Source organism: Dipodomys merriami, unplaced genomic scaffold (assembly GCF_024711535.1).
Source record: "Dipodomys merriami isolate MVZ:Mamm:240054 unplaced genomic scaffold, mDipMer1.0.p SCAF_22, whole genome shotgun sequence".
In the NCBI taxonomy this organism is placed as follows: domain Eukaryota; kingdom Metazoa; phylum Chordata; class Mammalia; order Rodentia; family Heteromyidae; genus Dipodomys; species Dipodomys merriami.
Window position 1 is genome coordinate 8130001 of NW_027203604.1, and position 25000 is coordinate 8155000.

Below are 25000 nucleotides of genomic sequence, written 5' to 3' on the forward strand. Positions count from 1 at the left end.
CACATATTCTTCTTTTTTGCTAATTTTCAGAAACTTTTTCAAGGAATTCATTTAAAAATAGAATATTCATTATTCTATTGTTCCCATTGGGGCATGTGTGTATGTGTGTGTGACCATCCTGGTGCTTGAAACCAGGGCCTGAGAACTGTCCCTGAACTTTTGTGCTACCACTTGAGCCACAGCCCTACTTTTGGCTTTTTGGTAGTTAGTTAGAGATAAAGAGTCTCACAGAATTTTCTTCACAGGCTGGTTTTGAACTGTCATCCTTAGATATTAGCTGAGTAGCTAGGATAATAGGCATGAGCCACTGGCACCTGGCTTCTTTACACCGATTTTTATACAACTATTAAACTTTGTATGCTATCATCTAGAAATGTTATAAATACCTTTATTTTTCAGCTAATATTATAGTAGCTTGGCTAAAGATGTTATGCTTTAAATCTATGCTATCTTTTATCTTAAAAGTAAGGCATTGAGATCTGAGGATCACAGTTCAAAAAAGCCAGGCAGGAAAGTCTGTGAGACTTCATCTCTAATAAACCACCAGAAAACTGGAAGTGCACTGTGGCTCAAGTGGTAGAGTGCTTGCCTTGAGGGACTGTGCCCAGGCACAGAGTTCAAGCCCCATGTCCAACAACAATAACAACAAAAAAGAAGTCATGCTATGGGAAAAAGAAGTGCAAATTATAAATACTACCTACTTTAAAGAACAAAAAACCTCCAAATTTTGAGAGGTAACAACTGTCTCTTTTTCTGTCCATTTATAAAAACAGGTTAATGTGTCTGAAACTTAACTTTTACATCTTCCTCTTATCTCTTAGATTCTCTAATAGAGCCTGGAGAATGGTAGACATGGAGTATATTACTGTTAATAGTAACTACTATTAATAATCATTCTGAATGTCTAAGAAAAGATACAATGTATTCCTCAATATTTAATTAGAGAATTGTTCAAGAATTTATTCAAGAAATGACAGTTCAAAGACTTAGTAATTTCTACAATGCTATTTTTGGAAATGCTGATTTACTTTTAAAGAAAGTTATTTTTCAGAACACAAAATATGCAAATCATATATTGAACGAACGAAAATCAACCAACTTACTTGGGATATACTGGCTCGTAAAGGTACTTGTCCCCTCTTGAAGATATAATATGAAAAAATAAGATGTAGCCATTTGCTGTCTGTAAGAGAAATTTTATCACATTACATTTTAACTTTATTTATCATAGTTTTAATTTTACATATTCTTACCATAAATTAACTTTCATTTAAAAACCTTCCCAGAAGTGGAGCTGTGGCTCAAAAGTGGTAGAGCACTAGCCTTGAGCCAAAGAGCTCAGGGACAGCACCCAGGCCCTGAGTTCAAGTCCCACGACCTACAGAAAAAGAACCAAACAGATTTAAAAGCTGGGTGCTGGTGGTTGACACTTGTAATCCTAATTACTCGGGAGGCTGGGATCTGAGGATTGTGGTTCAAAACTCCCCTGCTTGGGGAGTCCATGAAACGCTTATCTCCCATGAACCACTAGAAAACTAGAAGCAGCACCATGGATCAAAGTGATAGAATGCTAAGCCTTGAGCAAGAAGAGCTCAGAGATAGTACCTAGTCACTGAGTTCAAGCCCCATGACTACAGAAATTTTTAAAAAAGAAAAAAACAGAAAAACCACCACCTTCCCTCTGAAAAATTACAGCATAGTGATACTTGTGCTTATGATTTCTTTTGTTTCACTATAACCTATATGAATAGAGAGGATTTTATAGATTTGACAACATTTCATAGACAAAGAATCAAAACCATTAGTTTGGATATTCTCAAATTATACTATTCAACAGTACAAAAGTGAATGGCAAAATACACAAAACTTTTTTGTTGTTCTTGGTTGTGGGGTTTGCACTCTGGGCACAGGCACTGTCCCTGAGCTATTCAGCTTAAGCAAGTGCTCTACCACTTGAGCCACAGTGCCATTTCCAGTTTTCTGGTGGTTTATTGGAGACAAGAGTCTCACGGAGTTTCCTGCCTAGGTTGGCTTTGAACCGTGATCCTCAGATCTCAGCCTCTTGAGTAACTAGGATTACAGGTGTGAGCCACAATGCCGGGCACAAAACTTTTTAAACTGCAATAATATGGCAGATTTTTATTCTAGTTTGTAAAGCACAATGCTAACAGTATGTAAAATACTTTATTCTATTCAAATATATTTATATGCCTTAAAGACAGCAAATTTACATAGTTCAAAATCAAGGTTTGCCCCTCACTCACTATAAAATGTCTGTGATATAGAAAAGAAAAAAAGAACAAACTTTTAATTTTCAAAATTTAAACCTCCGATTTACAAAGTATGAACATCTCAACAATAATTTTAAACAATTTCCTAAGTTAATGCAATATTTTTAAATAAAAATTGTACTTAAAAACAAAGTGTTGCACAAAAAAACCAAGGTGTTATTATATGCTCACAGCACATGTAACTGTGATTTGAGATCCACTTTAAGCTTATACAAATACATAACACTATATACATAACTTTCTAGTCAAGCATTTTCAAAAATAATGGAGGAAAGTAGCAAATGTTTTTCCAACACTGCTTTTCATTAATACTGAATTCCTATCATTTTAGAGGCAGATAGGCATGTGTCCAAAGAAGAAACAAACAAAATCAAGAAAATCATCAAGGTTTCAATTTCTTTCCAGTACTAGTTTCCTGTTTTTCACTCAAAGGAATGGCAAAGGAAATGCTTCAGCAAAGCCAGGTTTGTTTTGCCTTTTAACTATAAACTTTACTACTTTAAAATGTATTCTCAAAAATGATAGTTCAATTTTGTTAGGAGATGAAGGGAAAAGGGTGACAATTGCCTAGCAAAGATTATTTAATTTTAAATGGCAATTTTATGTTCTTGTTAAAAAACAGAACATGGAGGAAAACAAAACTGATTTCAAATCAAACTAAAGCAAAACTCACCCACATATCATTACCATTACATAAAATTGTGACTTCTAAACTTTATGATCTAGAAAAGTAACATAGCCTGGCCTAGCATTTAAGATAGGTAACATTAACATACAAATGTTGACTGGATCATTAGTCATTCAAAGGCCAGAAAGTCCAACATTTCACAGTATCAAATGCTAATAATCCATTCAGAAAGACGATAAAATAGTTAGAATACTAGCCAGGGAGAATAGATCATTTTGGACTAGCATGTAGAAATTTTATGTACACAGTATATTAGGTGAAATTATATCTTCATTTACCATTTCAGTATTTTGTTTTTTTGGTCATGGGCTTGAACACAGGTCCCTGGCACTATCTCTGAGCTCTTTCACTCAAGGCTAGAAGCTCTACCACTTTGAGCCAAAACAAGCACCACTTTTGGTTTTCTGGTGGTTAATAGGAGATAAAGGTCTTACAAACTTTCTGGTCTGGACTGGCTTTGAACCTCAATCCTCAGATCTCAGGCTTCTGAGTAGCTAGGATTACAGATGTGAGGCACCAGCACTCAGCTCATATGAGTATTTTGTATCAATCATCTTAACTATATACTTCAGACTACTTATAACAAATGTGTATATTTGCAGATCTCAATGACATATATAATTAATTACAGTCTAATAAACAGATTTGCCTCAATTTAAAAAAATAAAGTTTTACAACATTAAGGATTGAACCAATCTCCATGCATGCTAGGCAAATGCTCTACTATTAAGCTGCATACCCATCTCTTGCCTATTCTATTTTCCTTTCTGAAAACAGTATTATAATCTGGCTCCACATACCTGATGTATCACAAGTATTTTCATATTAATTTGACATAAAGATTTGATGAACTAGATATGTTATCTTCCATTCCAACATACTGTCATCAGATTTCAAGTAAGAATGAAATAAGAGACTGGTATTTGTAGATTTTTTACAACAGCTGATAAATGGCATTTTTGCTTTCATTTTTATAATTATACATATTCAAAATAAGAAATTCATAAAATTAATCTTCCTAAATGATACCACTCCTAAGATAATAATCTTACATTTGTATACACACACACATCAAGATTAGAAAATTAGAAAATGATTTAAATTTTTTAAATTTTTTTTTGGCCAGTGCTGGGGCTTGAACTCAGGAAGTTATATACACTGTCCCTGATTGAGCTTCTTTTGCTCAAGGCTAGCACTCTACCACAGCTCCACTTCCAGTTTTTTCTGATTATGTGGTACTGAGGAATCGAATTCCCAGCTTCATACATGCTAGGAAAGTACTCTACCACTAAACCACCTTCCCAGCCCTTAGAAAGTGATTTTAAAAGTTATAAATTGATGAGGCACCATGGCTCACTCCTCTAATCCTAGCTACTCAGCCAGGGCAAAAACATCTCTGAGACTCTTATCTCCAATTAACCACTAGAAAACTGGAAGTTGGCTTAAGTGGTAGAGTGCTACCTTGAGCTTAGAGACAGCACCCAGGCCCAGAATTCAAGCCCCATGACTGACCAATAAAAAACTATAAATTGTTGGGTATTGGTGGGGGGCTCATGCCTATAATCCTAGGTATACAGGAGGCTGAGATCTGAGGACGTAGTGCTAAACCAGCCTGAGGAAAAAACCTGTAAGACTTTTATCTTGGAGCTGAGAAGGTGGCTCAGTGATAGGAGTGCTTGTCTCCCATTCATGAGGCCCTGAGTTTGATTCCTCAGCATCATATAAGCAGAAAAAGCTGGAAGTGGCACTGTGGTTCAAGTGGTAGAGTGCTAACCTTGGGCTGAAGAGCTGAGAGACAGTGCCCAGGCCCAAAGTTCAGACCCCACGACCGACCAAAAAAAAAAATTTATATATATATACATATATATATATATATATATATGAACATAAAGCCAAAAAATTTCACAACAAAGAAAAAAAAAGAACGAAAGAAAAGAGAAAATCAACTAATTGTAAGGCTTTGTGGGTCCTAAGATAGAGTCCCCAATTAACATTCATTAAAAATTGTATGTATATGATTTATTTTCCTGACATCAACAAAATTAGACTACAGACTAATAAAGGATGATTCTGGAAGACCTCCAAGTGTTTTTAAACTAAAGTAGCATCCTTTGTTTCTGGTTTGGGTTTTAGTTGACACAGGGTCTCATTGTGTATTTATGGTTAGTCTATAATGGAGTACAATCCTCTTGCTTCCACCGAAGTGCTAGTGTAAGAGGCAAGTTAAAAGATGCTTTTACTGGGTCTGTTTCATTAAAGGCTGGATACTCTGCTCCTGTCACTTTTTAATCTATACCCCTTAATCTCAGCTATTCCCTCCTGCAGTCTCTTTATAATCACCTTGGGCTCCAAGACAGGATTCACTGATAAGTACTTGTAAAGAAAATGGCTGATAGGCAATGCCATCTTCTTACTATTTGAAAAGAACAGCTAAAAGCAACAGACCACTTACCAGACCTTCAGAGACAAAGACTGAGCTAATCGTCAGCCAAGCCATACCTTTAATTTGGAACTGCTGTGTATGCATAACTTGTTCATCTTGTTCTCAATTCTTCCTATTTAACCTGAGACCAATATCCATACCCCCAGAAGATGCTTAAAGATGTACTAAAGTACTATCTTTCCATGATTAACATGTAATAAAAGTCTTCTTTCTCTATCCTTCACCATATGTCTTTATTTGGCCTAACATATATCTGGAATTTGGACCTGAATCTAAGAATTTGGTTTCATTAGATTTACAAACTCATGTCAGTACTCCAGGCTCTAAAATAGCATACTTCTAAGTAATTGTAAATCAAGAAATCAACAGGAGGGCTGGGAAGGTGGCTCAGTGGTAGAGTGCTTGCCTTGCATGCATGAGACCCTGGGTTTGATTCCTCGGCACCACATAAACAAAAAGAAAAAAAGCCAGAAGTGGTGCTGTGGCTCAAATGGTAGAGCACTGGCCTTGAGCTGAAGAGCTGAGGGAGAGCACCCAGGCCCAGAGTTCAGGCCCAAGACCGGACCCAAAAAAAAAAAAAAAAAAGAAAAGAAATCAACAGGAAAGTAAAAATATTTTGACATTATGAAAGTGTTCGGAATTCTGCTAAAACAGTCCAAGGAGAAAACATGTCACTTTAAATAAACTATATTATAGAAAAGGAAATTCTTAAAGTAATGACATCATCTTTCTGCCTAATATGAGAAATAAATGAACCAATTACTCAAATTAAGCAGGGAGAGGGGAAGCAAACAGAGATAAGAGTAAAAAATCAGTAAAATAGAAAAGAAGAAAAAATTAAACACACAAAATAAATTCTGAATTAGTGAATTTGATACCGTTAGTAATACTGACCTAGCCCCCTAAAAAATATTATCACTATAAGAAATGAGTTCGGCAACATAACTGTATAATCTAGAGTCAATAAAAGAATAATGATCCCAGCATAATGGAGGCAAGGCAGGAGGATCATGAAACTGAGGCCAGTCTGGACTAAACTGAGTCTGAAATAAACTGAGGTTATAGAGCCAGTTCCTTTTGTAGAAGCGAAGAAAAAAGGGAGGGAGACGGAGCAAACGAAAGAAAACCACAGAAAAAGAGGGAGAAAGTGAAAAGAGAAAGAAGAGGAGAGGAGAAGGGGAAGGGGGGGAGAGGGAGGGAGAGAGGGAGGGAGGGAGAGAAGGGGAAGAAAAATTAAAAAGAAAAGAAAAAGGATAGAGGGGCAGGGAAGGTGACTCAGTGATAGAGTGCTTGCCTTGTATGCATGAGGCCCTGCATTCGATTCCTCAGCACCACATTAAACAGAAAAAGCTGGAAGTGGTGCTGTGGCTTAAGCCTTGAGCTGTGCCCAGGCCCATAGTTCAAGCCCCACGATCAACACAAAAAAAAAAAAAAGAAAGAAAAAGAAAAAACAGATAAAAAGAGAAAGAACATTAAGAAAGAAGAGAAAAAGAGAGAAGGAGGGAGGGAGGGAGGGAGGGAGGGAGGGAGGGAGGGAGGGAGGGAGGGAAGGAGGGAGGGAGGGAGGGAGGGAAGGAGGGAAGGAGGGAAGGAGGGAAGGAGGGAAGGAGGGAAGGAGGGAAAGGAATGAGGTCAGGGCAATAGTTGATGGACGCCACTATGCTTGCAGCTAGACAGAAAAGCTGTGATGTATTAATACTCAGTAGAAAACAATAATGTTCTAAATAAAAGATTTTATATGTTTATATAAAGAAATAACAGGGCTGGGAAGGTGGCTCAGTGGTAGAGTGCTTGCCTTGCATGCATGAGGACCTGGGTTCGATTGCTCAGCACCATGTAAGCAGAAAAGGCCGGAAGTAGCGCTGTGGCTCAAGTGGTAGAGCGCTATCCTTGAGCTGAAGAGCTGAGGACAGTGCCCAGGTCCAGAGTTCAGGCCCCACAACTGACCAAAAAAAACAAAACAAAACAAAAAACCCCACTAATTGTATAGGTGGATTATCCATGTAATTCCAACTATGTGAAAGGTTGAAACAGGGGACTGGGTTCAAGGCCAAAGTTACTGAGACCTTGCCTCAAAGAACAAGCTGGGCATAGTGGTCCACATCAATAATCTCAACTATGTGGGAGCCAGAGATAGGATGAATGAATCCAAGGAGAGCCCTAGGAAAAAATGTGAGACCCTATTTGAAAAATAACTAAAGCAGAAAGAGTAGAGAATGTGGCTCAAGTAGTAAGAGTCTTTGAGTTCAAACCACAGTACTATCAAGAAAAAAAATATTTGGGATTATCATTCCTTAAAACAGGTTTACCTTGAGTTAAATGATATAATGAATACATATATTAAAAAATCATGAATTCAAAACACATAATTTTTAACCAAGTGGTACCACATAACTATGTTCAATGTTTGTTTTTATGTACTGGTTAAAATTTTTAAATAAAATATGTTTAAAAATTAATAAAGCCAAGCACTGGTGGCTCATGTCTGTAATCCTAGTTACTAGGGAGGTTGATCAGATTAAGATCACATCTTGAAGCCAGCCTGGACAGAAAAGTCCATGAGAAGCTGGGTGCCAGTGGCTCATGCCTATAATCCTAGCTACTCAGGAGGCTGAAATCTGAGGATCGAGGTTCAAAGCCAGCCCGAGCAGGAAAGCCTGTGAAACTCGTATCTCAAATAAACCACTAGAAAACTGGAAGTGGTGCTGTGGCTCAAGTGGTAGAGCCCTGAGCTGAAGAGCTGAGGGACAGCACCTAGGCCCAGAGTTCAAGACCCACTACCACAAAAAAAAAAAAAAAAAAGTCCATAAGACTCTTATGTACAATAAAAAAGCTGGAAGTAGCTCTGTGGCTCAAGTGGCAGAGCACTAGCCTTGAGCACAAAGAGGCTCAGGGACAGCTCCTAGACTCCTAGGCTCAAGCTCCAGCACTGGCAAAAATAATTTTTAAATGAGGTCACATCTGAAAACCTGGATAGGATGAACAAATTCCTTGAACTTTACTAACTACCAAACCTCACTGAAAAATAACAGGTATCTTAAATAATTAAAAAGACTGAAATTGCAATCTATCCTTCCCACAAAGAAAATCAAGATGGCTTAATTGGTGAAATATAGCACACATTTATGAAACAAGTTCAATTAAAAAAAAACTCTCAAAGAAAATCAAAGAGAATCAATTCAAATTCTGAGGTATTTTCTTACAATAACAATAAATGTATATTAGTTCCTCATTAACATATTCTAAACAAATGTAGTAAATCAAACCCAACAACACAAGCAATATCATAACCGAATTCCAAATGTATAAACAATGAGGATGTAATCTGAGGAAAAAAATATTTTGAACAATGTTGCATTGTTTTAAAGAATATCTTTTATTTACTTATTTATGTATTTATTTATTTGCCAGTCCTGGGGCTTGAACTTAGGGCCTGCAACACTGTCCCTACGCTTCTTTTGTTCAAGGCTAGCACTTTACCACTTGAGCCACAGCACCACTTCTGGCCATATTCCTGGCCCTCCAGTCTAGCTTTTTGCTGGCTAATTGGAGAGAGACTCACAGACTTTCTTGCCAGGGCTGGCTTTAATCTATAATCCTCAGAGTCAGCCTCCCAAGAAGTATAACAGCCATGAACCAATAGAGCACTGTTTTTATATTTCTTCTGAGAAGTCAAGACTCATTGTTGATACTCTAAAGTAATGTAAGCTTTTTACTACTACTACTTTTGACTGTCTTTGAAATCAGAATTTAGTTATAATATGCTCATTTATAATTTTCTTTGTATCTATCCCACTTGTAATTCTATAAATTTCTTGAATGTAGAGTGTTATCTTCATCGTTAGAATTCATAGTTGTTGGGCTGGGAAGGTAGCTCAGTGGTAAAGTGCTTTTGCCTTGCAAGCATGAGGCCCTGGGTTCGATTCCTCAGCACCACATAAGCAGAAAAGGCCGGAATTGGCACTGTGGTTCAAGTGGTAGAGCACAAGCCTTGAGCTTAAGAGCTGAGGGACAGCACCCAGGCCCAGAGTTCAGGCCCCACAACCAACAAAAAAAAACAAAAACTAAACAAAACAAAAAAAAACAGAATTCATAGCTGTTATGTCTCCCATACTTCTGCCCCATTTTCTCTTTTTCTAGGACATCAGTTAGCCTTTTGTGGTAACTCCACATGTCTAATGATAGCTCTTCTCCCTGTTCCTCATTTTTTCTGTGCTTCATTATGGCTATTTTCTATTATGTTTCTTAAAGTCACCAAAACTTGTCATCTGCTATATCCAGTCTGATCCGTATGAAATATTGAGGTTCTGTATTTTACTTGTAGAATTTCCATTTGCTTTTTTGTTTGTTTTTGTCGGTCGTAGGGCATGAATTCGGTCTAGGTGCTGTCCCTCAGCTCTTCAGCTCAAGCCCCTTGAGCCACAGCGCCACTTCTGGTGTTCTAGTGGTTTATAGGAGATAAGAGTGTCCTGGACTTTCTTGCAGGGGCTGGCTTTGAATCGCGATCCTCAGATCTCAGCCTCCTGAGTAGCTAGGATTACAGGCATGAGCCACCGGTGCCTGGTCATTTGTTATTTTTTTAAATAAAATCTGTGGTGATATATCTGTACATTTTTTTCCTTCTATTTTTCTTGAACATAGTTATTTTAAAGTTCTTGCCTAACTTCAGTATCTTCTATCATCTTTCGTCTTTGGTCATAGATCTTATGATCTTGTTTTGTTCACCTGTCTGGCAATTTGTATTTGTAGATTTTATTTCAGATACAGTAGACAGAAGAATTGTAGATTATGACAGTTATGTTCAGAAACTCCAATTATTATTATGATTAGGAGCTGATGATTTCAATCTTGTTATGGACTGAGTTGGATTAGAATTGGTTTGAAGATTTGTCTTACCTCTGGTTAACCTCAAGAGATTTAGTTCTATCCTTTAGACCATAAGAGATTTAGACCTCAAGAGATTTAGTTCTATCCTTTAGACCATATGATATCATCATTAGCAGATATTTGAGGTGTAAAATGGTGTTAAAGAAATGATTATTCAAGGGCTGGGAAGGTGGCTCAGTGGTAGAATGCTTGCCTTGCAAGCGTGAGGCCCTGGGTTTGATTTCTCAGCACCACATAAACAAAAAAAGCTAGAAGTGGTGCTGTGGCTCAAGTGCTACAGTGCTAGCCTTGAGCTGAAAAGTGCAAGGAGAGTGCCCAGGCCCAGAGTTCAGGTCCCACAATCAAAAAAAAAAAAAATTATTCAATAATACTGATAGATGTTTTTTCAAGACCACTACAGTAAGTATAGGAACCATTGTCAATAAGATCTTCCTACCATGCATATATACATGTATATATATATATATATATATGTATTATATACTTTATAATGTTATATATGTTATGCAAGAAGCTTTTAATGCCTTACATTTTCACAAACTATAAAATCTAATTCTTTTTCTGCTTCATAGGCGCTTCCAACCACCCCCTCATTATCCTCATTATTATTTTTAAGGAGTTGTACAAATGGGTTACCATCCCATAAGTCAATAGACAATGTAACCCCTTCCTTTATTTTCCCAATTTTGTCTCCCCTATAGGGTATATAGTTTATTTTTACATAGCGTATATTGAATACTGACTGCATTTGTTCATCCTTCCTCCTTCTATTCCTGTGCCCTCTTTTGTCCCCACATAAAAGACAATAAAAACAAAACAACAACAAAAAAACCCACTACCACTACCAATAACAACAACAACAAAAATCCGCCGGGCACCGGTGGCTTACACCTGTAATCCTAGACACCAGGAGGCTGAGATCTGAGGATCACAGTTCAAAGCCAGCCCAGGCAGGAAACTCCATGAGACTCTTATCTCCAATAAACCACTAGAAAACCAGAAGTGGTGCTATGGCTCAAGCGGTAAAGCACTGGCCTTGAGCTGAAGAGTGCAGGGAAAGCGCCTAGGCCCAGAGTTCAAGCCCTATGACTGACAAAAAAAAAAAAAAAAAAAAAAGAATCGATGTTTTCCATGTTTTGCTGGGCCTGGGTGCTATCCCTGAGCCTTTCTGTGCTCCACCACTTGAGCCACAGTGCCACTTCTGTTTTTTTTTTTTTCCTGTTTATGTGGTACTGAGGAATCGAATCCAGGGCTTCATGCATGCTAGGCAAGCACTCTACAACTAAGCCACATTCTCAGCCCCCATAGTATTTTAATACCATCTGTTAATGTATACTCAATAATGAATTCCTTTCAGATTGTACTGAATATTGAATTTTTTTTCAAATTTTGAGAATTTTTTCATCTGGAATTGTTCTACACAGACTACTCATACGAAGGGTTCTGTTATTCACATTCCACACTGACCATTCGAATACACAAGAGACCAATACTATAAGAGTTTCACTTCAAGAAACAAACTTATTTTGAATGTACTTTCATTTGCTTATTTTGTTTTTGTGAAAAAAAAATTCTTATGATGCAATATTTATTCCCTTTTTTTCCTTTTTTTTGCTGGTCATGCGTGGGTACTGTCCCTCAGCTCCTCAGCTCAAGGCTAGCGCTCTACCACTTGAACCATAGCACCACTTCCAGCTTTTTCTGCTTATGTGGTACGGAGGAATCAAACCCAGGGCCTCATGCATGCAAGGCAAGCACTCTACCACTGAGCTACCTTCCCAGCTCACAGTGTTGTATTTTCTAATAATGGAAATACTGTAATGACTGCTAAGTTTGATTATATCAACTTACAATGTATTTTTTGTCCGTGACAGCGTAATTAACTGCATAACACATAATGCTTTGCCGCTTTTCAATAAATCAATCTAGAGTCATATATGCTTTAAAAGCATGACATTCAAAAATCTACTTTTCTCTCCTTCTTTCCCTGACCTGAGTATTTATTAGTAACAAAAAAATGTGAAATGTCACAATATGCAGAGCTTGATATACTAATGGGAACCATATTACTATAGTTTATAGTGGACTGAACAGAAATGCACTGGGAGTAAAATGGTGTTAAAGATTATTCAGAAGTGGCGCCTTGGCTCAAGTGGTACAGTGTTCGCCTTGAGCTGAAGAGCTGTGGGACAGCGCCCAGGCCCAGAGTTCAAGCCCCATGACCAACCAAAAAGAAAAAAAGAAAAGAAAAGAAAAGACTGTTCCTTCAAGGGCTGGGAAGGTGGCTAGGTGGTAAAGTGCTTGCCTCGCATGCATGAGGCCCTGGGTTCAATTCCTCAGCCCCACCTAAACAGAAAAAAACTAGAAGTGGCGCTGTGGCTCAAGTGGTAGAGCACTAGCCTTGAGCTGAAGAGTGCAGGAAGAGCACCCAGGTGCTACCAGTACCATATAGTTACCAGCAATACTACTCACTTAATCTGCTATTGTGCCTTGAGAAGCTGTAGACAACAAATCGGTATGTGAAGATGTTTGTGTTTTACTAAAATTGTACATGGACACTAAAATTTAAGTGTCTGTCATTTTCAAGTATGACAAGATACTTTTTATTTTGATAACTTAATATATAAAAACTATTCTTAGTTCATGGACTGTATATAAATGGGTTGTAGAGTACATTTGATATGTGGTTCTTAAGCCTTCAAACTCTGCTATGTAAAGCATTACTCAATTTTTTAGCCATTTAAAGCATTTATAAATTAGTAATCTAGCTAGCATATTATGGGGTGGACTAGAAACAGATTGAAAACAGAGGCAAGTTAGTCTAGTGGTTAAGAGGCTAGTGGTTTCATTCAGTGGTTGACCACCAGGGTCCAAGCACAAAGCTCTGGTTTGGATCCCCACCACCACAAAAAGACTGAGAATATGGCTTAGTGGTAGAGTGCTTGCCTAGCATGCATGAAGCCCTGGGTTCCATTCCTCAGTACTACATAAACAGAAAAGGCTGGAAGTGGCAATATGGTTTAAGTAGTAGAGTGCTAGCCTTGAGCAAAAAAAGCTCAGGAAGAGTGCCCAGGCCCCAAGTTCAAGCCCCACAACCAAACAAAAACAAAAACAAAAAAACAAAAAAAGATTAAATGAGATGATACATGCAAGCAGATAAGATGATCCATATGCAAACTTATGCAGGAAGTGATCAGCAAGTATTAAACATACATACTGCCACTGCAAATTAGGTAATAATGACACTCCTTAGGATGAGAATGATAAAATGTAAGTTAAAAAAAAGATTAACTACTTCTACACACATCAAATTGAACAAAATATAAATGCAGAAAGATTCAAAATAGATATGAAAATTTGGTATAAAACAAGCTTATTATAAAACTCATTATTTTGTGGGGTATCTTAAATGGAGGGTAAAACTGAATATGAACACAATAGCACCATGCAAAAAGCTTTAAAAAACTGAATTAGACTTCAAGGACAAAACAAAAGATCACACAGAAAAAGATACAAGTGTATTTTTAAAAATGGCAAAAACAGTAAAGCAAACAGAGAAGACAGTAAGTGCAAGAATATAGGAAATACAGGCACACAGAAGATATAGCAATTCCTAACACTGGAAGACAAACGCTTCTGTATTTGAAAGATTGAAGGGAAATCATCTATAAGAATCAAACTGAAATGTACTGTAATGATTTCATAAAAAACACTATTAAAGTTAGAAAATCTACTTACTGACACTGCTATCATGGTACTATCTGGCCTCCATTCAGTTTGTTTGTAGGATCCAAACTGTGTTGATGATTTTGCAGGTTCCTTGTAGGTTACAATTAACACACTAGGCTGAAAAAAATGTATTTTTATTAATGTTTCATACAAATATATACTGACAAAATTTCAAATAACTTACAGAATATCCTAAAATTATTTTAAAAGTTTAGTGAAACTACTATTAAATCATCCGCTATTAACATTCCATGTAAACCAACACAAGAATCTGTCAGAACTGCAGCAAAGAAGCTAAATCAACAATTAATAACTTTCTGAAACAGAAAGAACGAGGTCCAATATGTTCATGGGTGAAATAAATGAAACATTTTAAATAAAATTACACCAATTCTCTACAAAATCTCTAAAGACAGAGCCAAGAAAATACTTCATAGTTTGTTCTATGAGGGCCAGTATTATTTTATTTCCAAAACCAAAGATCTACGAGGGGAAAAAAAAAAAACCTTCAGTTCCTAAATCTCGCATGCACAGGTTGCAAAACTCTCTAATATTAGCAAATGTGGCTCAGTGGTAGAGTGCTTGCCTATCATGCATGAGGCCCTGGGTTTGATTCCTCAGCACCACATAAACAGAAAAAGCCGAAAGTGGTGCTGTGGCTCAAATGGTAGAGTGCTAGCCTTGTGCAAAAGGTGCTCAGGGACAGTGCCTAGGTCCTGAGTTCAAGCCCCAGGACTAGAAGGGAAAAAAAAAGAATGAGGACATAATGAGATCAAATGGGATATATCCCAGGTATGCAAAAACATTTGAGTATTAACATAACCCATCACATAAACAGAAGAAGAAAGCACTCAACATACGATGTCAACAAAACAATTTTTTGTTTTGGGTTTATTGTGTTTTGAGGGGTTTTGTTGTTTGTTTGTTTGTTTATGCTGGTCCTGTGGCCTAAATTCAGAGCCTGGGCATTGTCCCTGATCTCCTTTTGCTTACGGCTAGCAATCTCCTACTTGAGCCACAGCTCCAATATCCAGCATTTTTTGTAGTTCATTACTTTCCTGTCTTCAATCCTCAGATCTCAGCCTCCTGAGTGGCTACAATTACAGGTGTAAACCACCAAAACCCAGCTCCCAGTACCATATTTTTTTAAAGAAATTAATATACCTCTAAGTAACCTATGATTCAATTAAATGATTACTTTTTTTTGGGGGGGGGATCAGTCATGGAGCTTGAACTCAGGACCTAGGTACTGTCTCTGAGCTTTTCCATTCAAGTGGTAGAATTGTACCACTTTGAGCTACAGCTCCACTTTCCTTTTTCCTGGTGGTTAACTGGAGATAAGAGTCTCATGGAACTTCCTACCCGGGCTGTCTTTGAACTGTGATCCTCAGATCTCAGCTTCCTAAGTAACTAAGATTATAGGCATGAGGCACCAGCACCTGGCAAATTATTACTACTAAGTGAAGACAAAATTGGAACACATAAAAAGTTAATATTGTTAAGGAAAAAAATCTTATAACTTAAAATGACAATTTTATAAAGAAGGAATGTCTCAAATCAAGCAGCTCAACTTCCAACCTAAGAAAAAGGACCAAATTAGCCGGGTGCCAGTGGCTCACACTTGTAATCCTAGCTACTCAGGAGGCCGAGATCTGAGGATTGCCGTTCAAAGCCAGCCCAGGCAGGAAAGTCCATGAAACTCTTATCTCCAAAAAACCACCAGAAAACTGGAAGTGGTGCCATAGCTCAAGTGGTAGAGCACTAGCCTTGAGCTGAAGAGCTGAGGGACAGCGCGCAAGCCCAGAGTTCAAGCCCCACGACCGACAAAAAAAAAAAAGAAAGAGAGAGAGAAAGGACCAAATTAAACTAAAAGACAATAGGATGAAGAAACTCAGAATAGAAATCAATAAACTATATTGCAAATATCCCTAAAACATTAAGCACTGCAAGTTGATGAGCTACAGAAGTCAGTGTTGTTGGGATGGAAATTTTTCCCTACTAATCTGAAAATTTGATGTGATTTCCTAAAATGCCCAGCAAGAACTTTCATAGAAACAGACAGAAAGATTCTAAAATCTACATAGCAATGCAAAGGAACTAGGACTAGGCAAAATAATTTTCAAAATTAAAGATAAAGCAAGACCTTCACTGCTAGCGTGATGATGCAAACCTATAATCCCAGCTACAGAGGAGGTACAGTAGGAGGGTGTGGTCTGAAACTGGTCAAGACCACACATGCACACACATTTAAAAGTATTAACATCAGCTGCACTGGACATAGATAAAAATGAACTAAGCAACCCAAAGACAGTGATGGGAAGGGAGAAATGAGAGGGAAAGAGGGAACAGCATACACTAAGCAAAAGGAAAGAAATGTAAGTATCACTTGCTGTGGAAGAAATAATTGTATTGTCAAAGCTCATAGAATTCACAAACTTTATAACAATGATAATGACAATTTGCCTTGTGAAGGTTACAATGTGTTTGTGACTTTAACTAAGTATCACTATTCCACAATACTATGAAATTTATGTAACCACCCAATCTCAATTAAAAAAAAAAAAGAAGAAGAAAAGAAAAGTGAGAGAAGGGATGGGTTAGGACCCATGGGTGACAATGTTATCACTTTGTATTCATGTACTGTTTTGTAGTATGGGAACTTCTTTGTACAACCACTTAAAAGATAATAAAAAAAAATTTTTTTTAAGACTAAAGGTCTAGAGCCAGGTACCCATGGCTTATACCTGTAACAATCCTAGCTACTCAGAAAGCTGAGATCTGAGGATATTGGTTTGAAGCTAGCCTAGGTAGGAAACCCTAAAAGACTCTTAACTCCAGTTAACCAGCAAAAAGTCAGAAGTGGAGATGTGGCTCAAGTAGTAAAGAGCCAGCCATAGCAAAAAAAAAAAAAAAAAAAAAAAAAGTATGAAATTCTATCTGAAAAATAACTAAGGCAAAAAAGGAATGTGAGTGTGGTTCAAGTGATAGAGGGCTTGCTTAGCAAGCATTAGGTCCTCAGCACAATCACCAATACTACCAAAAAAATTACCTTAATTAAATAATTTAAGCCTAATAAACTAATACCAGTAGAATGCTTTAATGAAGTTCCTAGTTCACCATTTTAAGTAACATATATAAGTGCTTAAACATTAATAGTGACAAAATAGTTCTTATTTTTCAATTCTCCAACTGTTCTGATTTAGAGAGGAAATCCTTCTGAGGTATGATGATGTTATTTCTAAACAATTTACAATTTACAAACTTGAACTCAGGGTCTGAGCACTGTCACTGAGCTTTTGCACTCTACCACTTGAGCTACAACTCCACTTTCGGCTTTTTGCTGACTAATTGGAGATAGTCTCACAGACTTGTTGCCCAAGCTGGCTTCAAACTTCAAGCCTCCTGAGTAGCTAGGATTACAAGGCATGAGCCACCAAGCTAAAAGATTATATTTTATACCACTGTTTCCATTCTTATATTCTTTCGTGAAGCAAGTGTCTTTTCATGGAAACAGTCCTACCAGTTTCTATTTAAAGTATTAATTTATTTTGTGTTTGTTTGCTTTTAAGACAATGTCCCACTATATTGCCCAGTTTACTCCTAGGCTCAAACTATCTTCCTCTTCAACTCCTGTGGTTTGGAACTGTAAGAGTAGACCACCATGTCTACTGAATCTGAAAGGTGTTTTCATGCTTCAAATCCTGACACATGAACTTAAATTATGGAAAGTAATGTTTATTACAACAGGGATCATGTCAATGACTCAGAGGGTCATAGCTGGAATGCCCTCTTTAAATTTGTTTCTATTGTTTTTTTTTCTTTTGTGGCTTCCTTTCCTGTCAATAGAAACACATTCTAAGAATCTGATTGGTTCAATGACTATACACTAGTTTAAATTTCCATACACTATGAACTAATAAAGTAGGAACCTTTACCATGTACTATTTTCTCAATATAATTGGAAATATATGTAATAAAAGTTCATTTAATTGTATGGTTTAGATCCTCAGATGATGGTACTACTGGGGGGGTGGCTGATCATAAGTGCACTAGCTTCATAAATAGATTAATCCATGGATAGGTCATAGCTGAATGGACTACTAGGAGGTAGGGGACTAGTTGGAGAAAGTATGTTACTGGGAGAATGCCTTTGAAGGATATATTTTATCTCTGATATCTCCTTGCTCTCTCTGATTCCTGTCTACACTGAGGTGAACAGCTTTGCTCAACCATGCTCTTCTGCCATGATGTTTCTGCTAGGCCTAAACTCAAAGCAATGGTCCTAGTCACATTGGGCAAAAGCCTCTAAACCCATAAGCCTGAATAATCTTCCCTTTAACTGACTTTAGAGATATTTTGTTACAACAATGAAAACCAAATAACATATTCATATAACCCTAATTTTAGGTTTTTCATAATTTAGCCTATAGGAGCTGGGAAGGTGGCTCAGTGGTAGAGTGCTTGCCTTGCATGCATGAGGCCCTGGGTCCAATTCATCAGCACCACATAAGCAGAAAAAGCTGGAAGTGGCACTGTGGCTCAAGCGGTAAAGCACTAGCCTTGAGCTGAAGACCTGAGGGACAGCGCAGGCCCAGGCCCCACAACCAACAAAAAATAAATAAAAATTAAAGAATTTAGGTTGTAATCTAGTATTGCCTCTTTTTTTTGGGGGGGGGGGGAGGAATCGGTCATGGGGCTTGAACTGGGGAGGAGGTGGGCCTGGGCACTGTTCCTGAGCTCTTTTATTCAAGGCTAGAGCTCTACCACTTTGAACCACAGCTCCACTTCTGGTTTTTTAGTGGTTAAGAGGTAAGAGTCTCACAGGGACTTTTCTGCCCAGGCTGGATGTGAACTACAATCCTCATCTTTGCCTCCTGAGTAGCTAGGATTACAGGGGCAAGCCACCAGCTCCCGGCTAGTATTGCCATTTTATTATTATATGTCACATTAAAACATTTCCAATTTAAAAAAAAAAAAAAAACCTCTTCAGCGTGGGAGACATGACAGAACATCAACCAATGAGCAAAAGTATCAGATAACAAATTCAAGTCCTGGTCTCAGACAAAAAAAAAAAATCTCCCAATTAAACCTTTTAAAAATTCTACACGGGGCTGGGAAAGTGGCTCAGTGTGAGAGCGCTTGCCTTGCATGCATGAGGCCCTGGGTTCGATTCCTAAGCACCACATAAGCAGAAAAAAAAAAAAAAGCCGGAAGTGGCACTGTGGCTCAAGTGGTAGAACGCTAGCCTTGAGCTGAAGAGCTGAGGGATAGAGCCCAGGCCCAGAGTTCAGGCCCACGAGTGGACCAAAAAAAAAAAAATTTCTACACACTGGACAGATATCTTGACACTTTTAATTCTAGAAAATCTTTTTAAAACATCTGCTTTACGCAAAGTGCTATAGATAATAGGAAGTACTACAAGAAAACTGCAGAATAAAAAAATGTATACTCGGGGCTGGGAATGTGGCTTAGTGGTAGAGTGCTTGCCTAGTATACATGAAGCCCCAGGTTCCATTCCTCAGTACCACATAAACAGAAAAAGCCAGAAGTGGCACTGTGTCTCAAGTGGTAGAGTGCTAGCCTTGAGCAAAAAAGCTCAAGGACAGTGCCTAGGCCCTGAGTTCAAACCCCAGTACTGGCAAAAAGAAAAAAAAAAGTGTACTAAAAAATCACTCTTTATTAATTACTTAAAACTGTGTGGGTAAGGTCAGAGGGAAGGCAAAAAGATGAACACAGAGGAGGAAGGATGGGAGAATATAGTCATAGTAGTCAGTCAACTTATGGAACCAAGTAGCTTGAGAGGGGATAGGTAAGGGAGGGACAGATGGGAGGAGAATAAGAAAAGGTGACATTGAACAAGATACATTGTACTCATAAACTGACATTTTAAACAAATTTCTTTGTACAACTATTCAAAAATTTTATATTTTTTAAAAGCTGTCTGAAAAGGAAATTAAGAAAAACAATCTCATTTAAAACAATGTCAAAAAATAGAATAGTGGGAATAAACTTAACCAAGGGGGGGGGGGTGATACTGCAAACTATAAAACACTTATGGAAGAAATTGAGGTTGACACAAACAGAAACATATACCATATTCATGGATTGAAAGAAAATACTGTTAAGCTCTATATATATCTCAAAGTGATGGACAAATTCAATGTAATCCTTATCAAAATCCTAATGAAAGTTTTCACAATATTTTTTAAATCCTAAAATTCATACAGAACTCAAAAGACCACAAATAGCCAAGACATTCTCAAGACAAAACAAAGCTAGAAGGATCATACTACTTGATCTCAAAGAACATTATAAACCCATAGTAATCAATTTCATAGAAATTTTTAAAATCCTAAAATTCATACAGAACTCTAAAGACCACAAATAGCTAAAGCAATCTTAAGATAAAGCTGGAGGATAACACTGCCTGATTTAAAATATATTATAAACCCAAAGCAATCAAAATAGTATGGTCCTGGCTTAAGATCACACACAGACCAATGGAACATTAGAGAGTCCAGAAATAAACCTACATATGCATATATGGTCAAATAATAATCAACAAACCCAGGAAGATTACACAATGAGTAAATGACAGTCTTTAACAATGATGATGGGAAAACCAGACATTCACAGAAAAAAGTAAAAACATGCTGGCTACCACATCCAAAAACATTAACTGAAGATGAATTAAACACTTAAATTAGACCATAAAAATTCTGAAAGAAAACAGGATAATGCTCCTTACAATTAGTTAAGGGGAAAAAATAATTAGTACTAAATTACATAAAATGTACAGGTAACAAAAGCAAAACTAATTAGGACTAGCCAGGCATCATGGGCTCAGACCTATATTCCTAGCTATTTAGTAGTCTAAAATATAGGTTTATGGTTCAAAGTCAGACTAGGCAGAAAAATCCATGAGACATTTATCTCCAATTAATCAGCAAAAGGCTAGAAGTGGAGGTGTGGCTCAAATGGTAGTGTAGTAGGCCTTGAGCAGAGATACCCATGCTCTGAGTTCAAGCCCCAGTGCTGACACAAAAAATAATCATAACTGGGACTATACAAAACTAAGAAGCTTCTGCATAACAGAGGAAACAATCAACAAAATGAAATTAACCTATGAAATGGAAGAAAACATTCAAAACCACATATACAATTAAGGAGTTAATATTTAAAACATTTGAGGATCTTAAAAGATTAAAATGAGCAAAGGACTCAAACTGACATCTTGCCACAGAAGACATTAAAAACATGGTTGGTAGATAATTATCAGGAAACACAAATCAAAACCATTATAGGACAGTGCTTTGCATCTGTTAAGGTGGCTCTTATCCTCTGCTATGCCCTTATGCCATGATACTTCTATCTGGCATTAGGCCCAATGCAATGAAGCCAGACAATGTCAGGCAAAAATCTCTGAGCTAAAATAAATCTTTACTCTCTTAAGCTGGTCACAGCAATGAAAGATTACTAACACACTTACATGGACCTAATTATAAAATGAGTTGGTAAAGCTGGGCGCTGGTGGCTCACACCTGTATTCCTAGCTACTTAGGAAGCTGAGATCTGAGGATCATGGTTCAAAGCCAGCCCGGGCTGGAAAGACCGTGGGACTCTTGTCTCCAATAAACCACCAGAAAACCAGAAGTGGTGCTGTAGCTCAAGTAGTAGAGCGCTCACCTTGAGCTGAAGAGCTGAGGGACAGCACCCAGGCCCAGAGTTCAAACCCCATGACTGACAAAAAAAAAAAAAGAGTTGGTGAGGATGTGAAAAAAGGGAACTCAGGGCTGGGAAGGTGGCTCAGTGGTAGAGCGCTTGCCTTGCATGCATGAGGCCCTGGGTTCAATTCCTCAGCACCACATAAGCTAAAAAGAAAAAAGCCGGAAGTGGCGCTGTGGCTCCAGTGGTAGTGCGCTAGCCTTGAGCTAAAGAGCTGAGGGACAGTGCCCAGGCCCAAAGTTCAGGCCCCACGACCAGACCCCCCCCCCAAAAAAAAAGGGAACTCCTGAATACTGTTGATGGACATTAAAACTGGTATACCCAGGGCTGGGAAGTTGGCTCAGTGGTAGAGCGTTAGCCTTGAGCTGAAGAGCTGAGGGACAGCGCCCAGGCCCAGAGTTCAGGCCCCATGACTGGACCCCCCCCCCCCCGCAAAAAAAAAAATAAATAAAAGCAAGCTTGCCTTACTTGTGGATTTGTTTCTTGTACTTGTGACCAAGTGCAGTCAATAAATAAAAAGAATTTTCAAAAACAAAAACTTTAATTCCCAAGCACACATTATGCAGCTTAGTTGAGGAACTCTCAGTACTTCCACATTGGATATCACCAATTGTGCTTAAATTGTGTGATCTGTGAGTATTTCTCTGGCCTTAATTTTGTGAAAATATGCCTCTCAAAAAGTAAATGGTATACCGGAGGGGATATAGCCAAAAGGGAACCCTACTGCATTGTTGGTGGGAATGTAAACTTGTTCAACCACTTTGGAAAGCAGTATGGAGGTTCCTCAAAAGACCACATAGAGCTCCCCTATGACCCAGCAATCCCACTTTTAGGCATTTACCCAAACAATCACAAACAAGGCCATACTAAAGATACCAACACAACTATGTTTATCACAGCATTATTCACCATAGCTAAGTTACAGAACCAACCTAGATGCACCTCAGTAGATGAATGGATCAAGAAAATGTGGTATGTATGTATGTATGTATGTATGTATGTATGTACAGATAGACAGAGATAGATATATCATATGTATAATGGAATTCTATGCCTCCATCAGAAAGAATGACACTGCCCCATTTGTTAGTAAATGGAAAGACTTGAAAAAATTATATTAAGTGAAGTAAGCCAGGCCCAAAGAAACATAGGTCCCATGCTTTCCCTTATCTACAATAACTAGTTTAAGTCTAGGACAAGCAGAAAAGGTCAAAGCTATGTACATATGACCATATAAGATGATGTTAAGCGAAATGAACCCCAAGATAGGACACAAGAGGTTTTATCTTTCTTGATGTTGTTTTTAATGTACTTATAATGTACTATGTGATTTGTTTCTTTTTTTTTTAATGTTCTTCCCCCATGGTATTACTCCTGTTTTCAATATATTTGGTGCCCTGCATCTTGTATATACATTTTTCTAATTTGGGGAGGGGAAGAGAAATAATAAAATGCTGAAATAAGGATACAGAATGACCCATTGTAACAATGAGATGTACAAGACACTATGTTGAAAACGAACTTTACAATTTTGGGGGCAGGAGGAGTTAGGGAGGTGGGGAGGAAAAGGATAGTAGGGGGGAAAAAAAGAGGGGCTAACAATGCTCGATAGGAAATGGACTCATTTCTTTGCTCATGTAACTGTAACCCCTCTGTAAAATAAAAAATATACAAAAAAAAGTAAATGGTACCTCAAAAGCAAGGTTAAAAGTATGAAAATCCAGTTGGCACTGATGGTTCATCCTTACCATCCTAGCTACTCAGGAAGCTGAAATCTGAAGATTACAGTTCAAAGCAAGCCCAGACAAGAAAGTCCATGAGACTCCTCTCTAATAAACTAGAGGAAAAAAAAAAAAAAATTGGAAGTAGAGCTGTGTCTCAGCTCAACTGGTAGAGCACTAGCTTTGAGCAAACAAAGATCAATGACAGTGCCCAAGATCTGAGTCCAAGCCACAGGACAGGAACCAAAAAAAAAATTAAAAAAAAAAAGTATTACAATCTTCTCAACCTCAAAGGTAGTAGAATTATAGAAAACAATGACTCCAGCATTCACAGTACTCAAGATAAAGAACATGAAATAAAACTTTGTTTCTGGTAAGCAGGATTAATTTGTATAACAATAACTTTTTCGACAATAACGTAGGCTACTTGGTGAGGGTTCAAGTTATGGAGTTATGGATACTCAGTACTTGCATCCTCCAAGCTGAATCTTTTTTCTTTTTTGGTCGGTTATGGGGCTTGAACTCTGTGCTCAAGGCTAGTGCTCTATCTCTTGAGACACAGAGCCACTTCCAGTTTTCTGAGTGGTTTATTGGAGATAAGAGTCTCATGGACTTTCCTGCCTGGGCTGGCTTTGAACTGTGATCTTGAGATCTCAGCCTCCTAAGTAGCTAGGATTACAGGTGTGAGCCACTGGTACCCAGCCAAACTGAATCTTTTTACAATACTCTTAAGAGAAATAAATCAAGGGCACCGGGGCTAGGGAGGAGGGAAAGTAGGAGAAAAAAGAGGGAGTAACACTGTTAGACAAGAAATGTACTCACTACTTATTTATGTAACTGTAATCCTGTACCTCACCTTGACAATTAAATTAAATTTTAAAAAAATAAAAAGAAATGAATTGTGCCATCAATGAAGTTCCACATATTGCACCTCAATCTGACAGATATACTAAACCTTTTTATAACATCCCTTTTGAGCTGGATGAGCTGGGCATCAGTGGCTTATGCCTATAATCCTAGCTACTCAAGAGGATGAGATCAGAGAATCATGGTTTAGAGTCAGTCTGTGCAAGAAAGTCCACCAGAATATTATCTCCAAATAACTACCAAACCCCAAACAGAGCTGGGCATGTGGCTTAGTGGTAGAGTGCTTGCCTAGCAGGCATGAAGCCCTGGGTTCCATTCCTCAGTACCACATACACAGAAAAAGCTGGAAGTGGAGCTGTGACGGAAGTGGCTCAAGTGGTAGAGTGCTAGCCTTAAGTAAAGCAGCTCAGGGACAGCGCCTAGGCCCTGAGTTCAAGCCCCAGGGCCAGCACAAAATAAATAAGCATATATACATACACATATACACAAATATATAGATATGGATGATAGTGTAGAATTTTTTAGTACTTTTTTTTTTTTTTGCTAATACTAGGGTTTGAACTTAGGACCTGGGCACTGTCCCTGAGCTTCTTTTGCTCAAGGCTGGCATTCTACTACCACTTGAACCACCATGCCACCTCTGGCTTTT

The 25000-nt window shown here is 37.9% G+C and overlaps 1 protein-coding gene across 4 annotated transcripts in view; it reads right to left on the reverse strand.

Moving 5' to 3' along the window:
• Ric1 (RIC1 homolog, RAB6A GEF complex partner 1) overlaps positions 1 to 25000 on the reverse strand; it is a 119014-nt gene that overhangs the window by 60475 nt on the left and 33539 nt on the right. For all 4 annotated transcript variants that reach the window (XM_070033252.1, XM_070033250.1, XM_070033251.1 and 1 more), the window contains exons 2-3: positions 14048 to 14155; positions 1104 to 1183 (exon numbers count right to left, since the gene is read on the reverse strand). In XM_070033252.1, the coding sequence (XP_069889353.1) occupies positions 1104 to 1183; positions 14048 to 14062 (95 nt within the window). In that variant the 5' untranslated portion in view covers positions 14063 to 14155. The remainder of the gene's footprint in view (positions 1 to 1103; positions 1184 to 14047; positions 14156 to 25000) is intronic.